This window comes from Dufourea novaeangliae, unplaced genomic scaffold, assembly GCF_001272555.1.
Source record: "Dufourea novaeangliae isolate 0120121106 unplaced genomic scaffold, ASM127255v1 scaffold193, whole genome shotgun sequence".
In the NCBI taxonomy this organism is placed as follows: Eukaryota; Metazoa; Arthropoda; class Insecta; order Hymenoptera; family Halictidae; genus Dufourea; species Dufourea novaeangliae.
The window spans coordinates 870,443-877,289 of NW_015374074.1; the positions used below are offsets into that span (position 1 = coordinate 870,443).

At 40.1% G+C, this 6,847-nt stretch overlaps 1 protein-coding gene across 2 annotated transcripts; it reads left to right on the top strand.

The window, feature by feature from the left end:
* The first annotated feature begins 267 nt into the window (after nt 1-267).
* LOC107190486 (protein drumstick) lies at nt 268-5,106 on the top strand. 2 transcript variants are annotated; one of them, XM_015579295.1, is made up of 2 exons: nt 268-602; nt 5,031-5,106. In XM_015579295.1, the coding sequence occupies exons 1-2, from the start codon at nt 373-375 to the stop codon at nt 5,104-5,106; spliced, it is 306 nt and encodes a 101-aa protein (XP_015434781.1). In that variant the 5' UTR covers nt 268-372. The 2 variants fall into 2 exon arrangements, with proteins under 2 accessions (XP_015434781.1, XP_015434782.1); XM_015579296.1 differs by lacking the exon at nt 5,031-5,106 and adding an exon at nt 4,422-4,766.
* Nucleotides 5,107-6,847: the final 1,741 nt, after the last annotated feature.

The following is a 6,847-nucleotide window of genomic DNA, read 5'->3' on the forward strand; positions in this document are numbered from 1 at the left end:
CAGCCAGTGATCTCACTCCCAGAAGTTAGCCGGTCGGGACTAGGTTTTGCGCGGGAGGAGAAGAGCGACAACGAGCAGCAAGAGAGGGATATACCAGAGAGGATCCCCTGTGGAAAGAGAAACAGAGATAAAGAGAGAGAGAGAGAGAGATACAGACCGGCAAGAACCGAGTGTGAGAGAGAGAGAGAGAGAGAGAGAGAGAGAGAGAGAGAGAGAGAGACAGAGAAAGAGAGAGATTGAGAGAGACGGCCTGTTGGCTGAAATCCCGGTGGGAGGTAGTGACTCGAGGCGTTAGCAGGACCGCGAGAGAGGAGGTAGAGGGAAAGGAGACAGAGAGTCGACCAAGAGAAGGAGCGGTGGGAATTTATAAGGATGTTCGCGATAATGCCGATGGAGACAGAGGGGCACGGCAGGGAGTTCGGCCGCCGGCAGAAGATGCGCGCCAAGTGCACGGTAGAGTTCGTCTGCAAGTACTGCCAGCGGCGCTTCACGAAGCCCTACAACCTCATGATACACGAGCGCAGCCATAAGGACGACGTGACCTTCACTTGCGAGGTCTGCGGAAAGTCCTTCAAGCGGCAGGACAACCTCAAACAGCACAGGTACAATTTTCACGGAATATTCTATCGCGCGTAACGGATACGTTTCGTCTATGGAAAATTGTCGAGCCTCTCTCCTGATTCGCCGCTCGGCGACGGAACTGATACGACCCGGAGTCGATTCGCGACGGCCAGACATTGATCGGGCAGGAATATCTTTCTTCTTCTATTTTTCTTTCGTATGTGCGCGGGTTAATAGTGCAGCCCCTTTTCGCCCGACCCCCTCTCCACTCCCGTTATTCTTCTCTGGTTCGATCGAGGACTTTGGTGGGCCTTTTCCTCGACCCTTGTTCGCGCGCACACGCGAACCCAGTGATGGTTATGAATGAATCCGTCGCGGGAACCGAAAAGGTCATACTGTGCTCGCATCCCGACAGGTTTCGACGAATCCTGCGACTACGTCGACGGATGATAGATCGAAAGTGAAGTTCAATGGTGGCCGTGCCGCGGGGCACGAAACTCCTGTCAATGTCTGGCGTCGATCACGAAGCCGATTTTCGGGGCTGGGCCCAATCCGCTCGTTACCGGCTCGTTCGATACATGATGAATGTTTGAGGACGTGTCTGTGCTCCGTTCGTGGTCCGTCGCGACTGTTCGACGTCGTGTGCTGTGAGAAATATATGGGGAACGGTGAAGGTTCGAGGCAGTCAATTGAGGTTTTTTTTCTTCACGTCACGTGTGGTATTTCGTAGGTGTCAATGGCACTGCACGAAGCAACGCGAAATTGTTCGAAGTAAAATGATTGAGAGTTGTAGTAGTGTACGCGATTTTCTTATTTTGTGGTTTAAGAGAGGAAGAAGCAGAACAGTCGAGAAAAAGGAATTTATCTCCGTTGATTTCTTAAATTAATTGGTAATCAATGGAAGAAAGAGGAGTTGTTTAAGTTTGACGCTATTTTAATTTCGTTTGTCCAAGTAGAAAGTCGATATTCAAAGTTCAATACTTTGTAGCACAACTATTTCCTATTTGCAAAAATATAGACTAGGAAAGGAAAGCAAGAGAGAACCTTTGAAACTATGAACTTCCACGACGTAAGATATAATTTCTCTCTTTGATTTCTTAAACTAATTCGTAATCAATGGAAGAATGAGGAGGTTTTTAAGTTTGAGTGACGCTATTTCCATTTCGTTTCCGATATTCAATACTTTGTAGCATAACTATTTTTCACTTGTACAAATAAAGACCAGAAAAGGAGAACAATTTACAACCTTTAAAAATCAAACAGATGTAAGTCATATTTTCGTAAAGGTAACAACAGCACGCCGTAACATTTTGCATTAGAAAATTTTCCAATTAGATTCAGTTTATAAAATAATAAAGTGCTTTTCTTCCAAACTATCGTGGATTTTGAAACTAGCCACGTGTATTATGTATTTACCCAAGCAAACAAGAACATAGGGTCCACTTCGAAAACCGGTTAGGTCACCGGTACGACTTTTCGTAAGATGGAAAAGGATAATTCGGCGAAGGCAGTGTGTACTTCATTTACTGACTCATCCGTCGGCATGATTTTCACCGTCTAATCAACCCTTTCTTCTCGATCGTCACGGAACCGACGCCGTTTTAATGAAATTTTGGAAAATATAATATTCGACGAACGGAGCACAGACAGTCGGTTAAAAGCAAAATATGTTTTCACATATAGCATGATTAATAAATGAAAATTATCGTTTCACAAATTGAGATCACTCAATCGCTAAGAAGTCAATGCAGTTCTCTTTAATGGAAAGAATTCGATTGCTTGAATTTTTAAGTATAAATAGAAAATAATAATGATTATTAAAATAAGTGATATCAATTTTTAGGAGCGATGGTGTAATCATATCGAAATACGCTCAATTTATCGACACTTTAGCAGTGCACGTTCCATGCGGAAATCATCCTAGTATTATTTCATTCATTGTGAATATTTGTAATAATTTTTGCATCCTTTTTACCATTTGATAGTAATATTGACCACTACGAAGACATTCGAATAAAGTTTCAGAGAAACCGATTTTCAAGTGCAATAACATTAGAATAAAATTGCAAAAATACACATTTGAAGGTGCAATCAACGTTGCAACTCCACAAGGCCATTCTGAACTATAAAAAACCATAAAAACTGTAAAATACGTTGGCCAGCGGTAGCATGTTTCACGATTTTTAACTTGCCTGTATGAGTATATAACCTGCGAATTTTTATGAAACATAACACTTTTTAACGTAATTTATGAAGACAAGAGCAAATGTGGAAATTTCTTTCTTCATTTAAGTATCTTATTCGGTTCGGAATAAAATAGAAAACTCGCTGCATCTGGCGAAAGTTTTGTCTTTTATTGTATTCCATAGAGTTATATAGGCTCTAAATGTAAAGTAAAAACTCTAAAGTCGCATCGAAGACAGTCACATATCACTTCCGCGAGCCGTCGCGTCGGACGTCGACAATCGGCGATCGAGGGAGAAGCAACTTTTAGAACAACGGTGAAACGTAAAATACAACCGTGATATTCATGGTCTTAACATATTGATAATTAATTACCGTCGTGGATGCAAATTTGTTCGTTCCTGTGTTACTATTTCTAAAGGCGGTAACTTGTTTCTTTTTCTAGTGGATCTCAGGCTTCGTTCTCATAAACGACGTTACTTTTTGTGTTTCTCTCTGATATATATCCGAACGTTTCACGACATAATTTTAAATAACTCTTGGACTTTAGTGGTAGCCTTTGACGATGCAGCCAATTTCGAGCAGAATCTGTTGATTAATTATGCAAATTGAAGAAAGAAAAATTTTAACAACGTCTGTACCATACAAAAAAAACACCATGGTGGTCTTTTTACATCTTACCGCGAAACATTTCGGCTAAGACAATATTGATAGTGTTCAAAAATGTATATAATGCAACGTAAAATGTAGTAGGTACCTGCACCTTAATATATTATTTTCCTTATCTAACGTTTGTAAATTTCAGAATCTGTCTGAAATATAAAGTTTCTTCATTTGCATGTAGCGAAACTCACATTATCATGAATTTACTATGCCTCATTAATTCAGAATCCGTTAAAAGAATCTAACATCCAAAAGCTGTTGACATAGTAAAGCAGAAAGTTTCTAACTATAAATAAACAAGATTGCGACTCTTGATTTAGAAATCAATTTTTCAAGCAATAATTGCAAAATTTGAATAAGTATATGTATGTGTCAAAGTCACCGATTCATAATTTATTCCACAATTTAATTTCGCCCAGAAGAAGTTACTGCTGTTAGAAAAGTGTCGTTAAGTAAATCAAAAATGCTTTTACAGCTCTCAGTTTCCGATAAAGCTATATTTTACGCAACGAAGTCATAATGGCCTCTTGAGCAATCGTGAGACAGTCTCCAATTTTATGGATTTATACAGAAATTGTCTATAATTTGGCGTTTTTTACATTTGAACTTGGCAAAATCAACAGAAACGCGGTAACACTGTCGCGTAACGTCTTCATTCCAAGAAGGTCGAACGAAATGTTTCCGACTTTTCGCACCTTACCTTGCGAAGTTGCAACGTGTCACCTTCACCGTGTATTTCTGACGAGGACGAGGGGAAAAGTCACGAAAGGAACGAGGTAATCCTCACAGATCCGCAAACATCACGCCCCTTTCCACCGTACGAGCCACATTGAAGATCGGTCTGACCCATAAATCAGCCTGAAAATAATGCTACCACCGCATGGAACGTGCGCGCGAGCGATCGCGTGAACGCGCTCGAACGAGCGAGCAATAAAATAAATCTTCGATACTGGTGGATACTAATGGATACCTTGTATGTAACGGCGGTGGTCTTGTTTTCTGTTCTGTTGTAGATGTGGGTGGCGGTGAGCGGGAGCTCTGAACCTCCTGCACCTTGACACACACACAATGCACACGCAACAACATCCAACATCATCAACAACAACAACAACAAAAATTTACAACATCAACAACAGTCCATAACAATAGACAATTAATAACCACGTACTTCTATCGGTCGATCGTTCTGTCATTTCGTTTTATTTTTTAATTTCTCTCTGTTGTTGTTCGTTCATTCGATGTCTCTTCTTGATCCCCGTTCACGACGACAACACGATCGATTCGCGCACCATCGTGTACCGCCACCACGAAATTCAAAAGTGAAATTAGCCCCCGCCCCAGCATGCCAAGCACTGTTATCACCATATTCTTTCTTTTGTCTTCTTTCTTTACTCATCCGCTACGATCACGTTGTCGCATTCTACTTTTACATGATTCTGCTAACACCAGCCCGCACGATAAAAAAAAAAACAAAACCCTGCCCGGTCCCTCTCGCTCGCGCGAAACCGGTGGAATTGATATTTCTAAAATGGGAGAAGAAGGAAAGTGAGAGGGGAAGCCGGAGTGTTTCCTTGGACGTGTAACTTTCCTCATCATCCGATTTTCTACGATCTTTGTTCCAGGAGCATACACTCTGTTCCCTACAAGGGCTCCAACGGCTACTCGAATGGCTATTCGAATGGCTACTCTAGGTACTAGAAGCCATCCAGCCAACTAATGTCCTAACTATCCCGTAGACACGCGTTTCTCTCTTTTCTGATTTAGGCTATTTTTTTTTTTTTTTTTTTTCTAATCGCGCGCGGTCCCGTCGACCAGTTCTTGGAATTTCCATCGGGACGTGGATTTCGTATGCACCAGCCGTTATCTTGCAAATAACTTCAGTGTTATTTCTTTGTCCAGCGGGTTTTGCAAACAAAATTCTGGAGGAACGATATTTCAACTACTAAATTATAACAGTGATCGGTAGACTGCGGATTTTTATTATGTATTTATACTGTTTGTAAGCCTGGAAGAAATGTTTCGGCGAGAAAAATTCAGTAACTCACAGTAGCATAAACATCTGCAGTGTATAAACAAATTTAGTTGAATGGAGATAGACTCTTGTAAACGAATTTTATGCACTAACCGACAAAAATGAAGAAATACGATACTTTTCATTGAAAACATATTTATTTCTTCTATTTATACATAATTAATAAATGTCGATTTCACATATTCTCTGTTTTTCACCGAGTAACGGTATCCATTTTATTCAAACATTTACACACGCATGTGATAATATGTTACACAGTGTGTGATTAATTGCTTTGTGTCTTAACACTAGAACTATCGAAGCCGTAGAAATGCCGGAATTCAATTTTGTTAATTTACCATTACTGAAATCGTAAAAATACTTTCGTTGATATTCATGGCGACATTTAATTCATTGTATATTTTACATTACACTATATTATGCTATAGTATATCATATAGCACAAATATTAATATATTATGAAATTTAATTTATTATGCATTCAACGCACGGTAGTTCTAGTATTAACTTTTGTCGGTTAGTCTATATACAATTTGTATGCATTCAGTGCTCATTTTTGTCTGAAATTTCGTTTCCACCATCTGTGACTTGAAAATATATGCATTACTTCCGCATATTTAGAAAAAAGTGTATTCAATGACTGATTAGTAATTAATGCTTGCACTTACGAGGAGGAAGTATAATTTTTCATCGCATTAGAGTAACTGTAACATTTAAAAAGCTTTCTATTAATTGAACGAATATTGGAATGTAAAATATTGCCGTATCTATCAAAAACACAATTTTACATTGTTTATTTAAATAATATTCTTAAATTTTTTTGAAACACTTTCTCGGTCGTTTCATTAGCAACCATAATACAAATCAATGAAACGATTACATCCTGCACGAAATTCGAAAAAAAAAAAAACATTTACAAAGACGTTCAGTAGTTTCAACAAATACAGCAGGTATGCTCTACGTCGAAATTTCAAGAAATCCTCGACGTAATCACGCGATCATCCTTTCCGACGTCTGTCATTCGGTTCTCCGGCGATCGATCGTCGCATCGGCTCAGAAAACGGCTTTGCAACAACGAGCCTTTCCCGTTGTCGCGAGCGAAACAGTTCCAGTAGATTTTGATCGACTCCTTACCTATAAAACCTCGCTTCTCGCACCTCCATTCCGCTTCGTCGAGTTTCTCGCTTCTGCCATTTTCCTGTACTCCGTGCCTAGACACCTAGACGTTAGCCACAGCAAGTCATGGATACTATCCACTGCGACAAAAGACATCGAGAGACAGAAAGAAAGCAACAACGAAGAGCTCTATCTGAATGGTGCAGCGAAGCCAGAATTCGTTGACCCGTTTCTGAAGATCCAGTGGACTTGGCCTCGATGAGGATCATGACAGCAATGCAACTGCAAGAT

Coding starts and splice junctions, on each gene's coding strand:
- LOC107190486 (XM_015579295.1), top strand. CDS start 373: ATGTTCGCGATAATGCCGATGGAGACAGAGGGGCACGGCAGGGAGTTC. Junction 603..5,030: donor GACAACCTCAAACAGCACAG/GTACAATTTTCA, acceptor TCTTTGTTCCAG/GAGCATACACTCTGTTCCCT.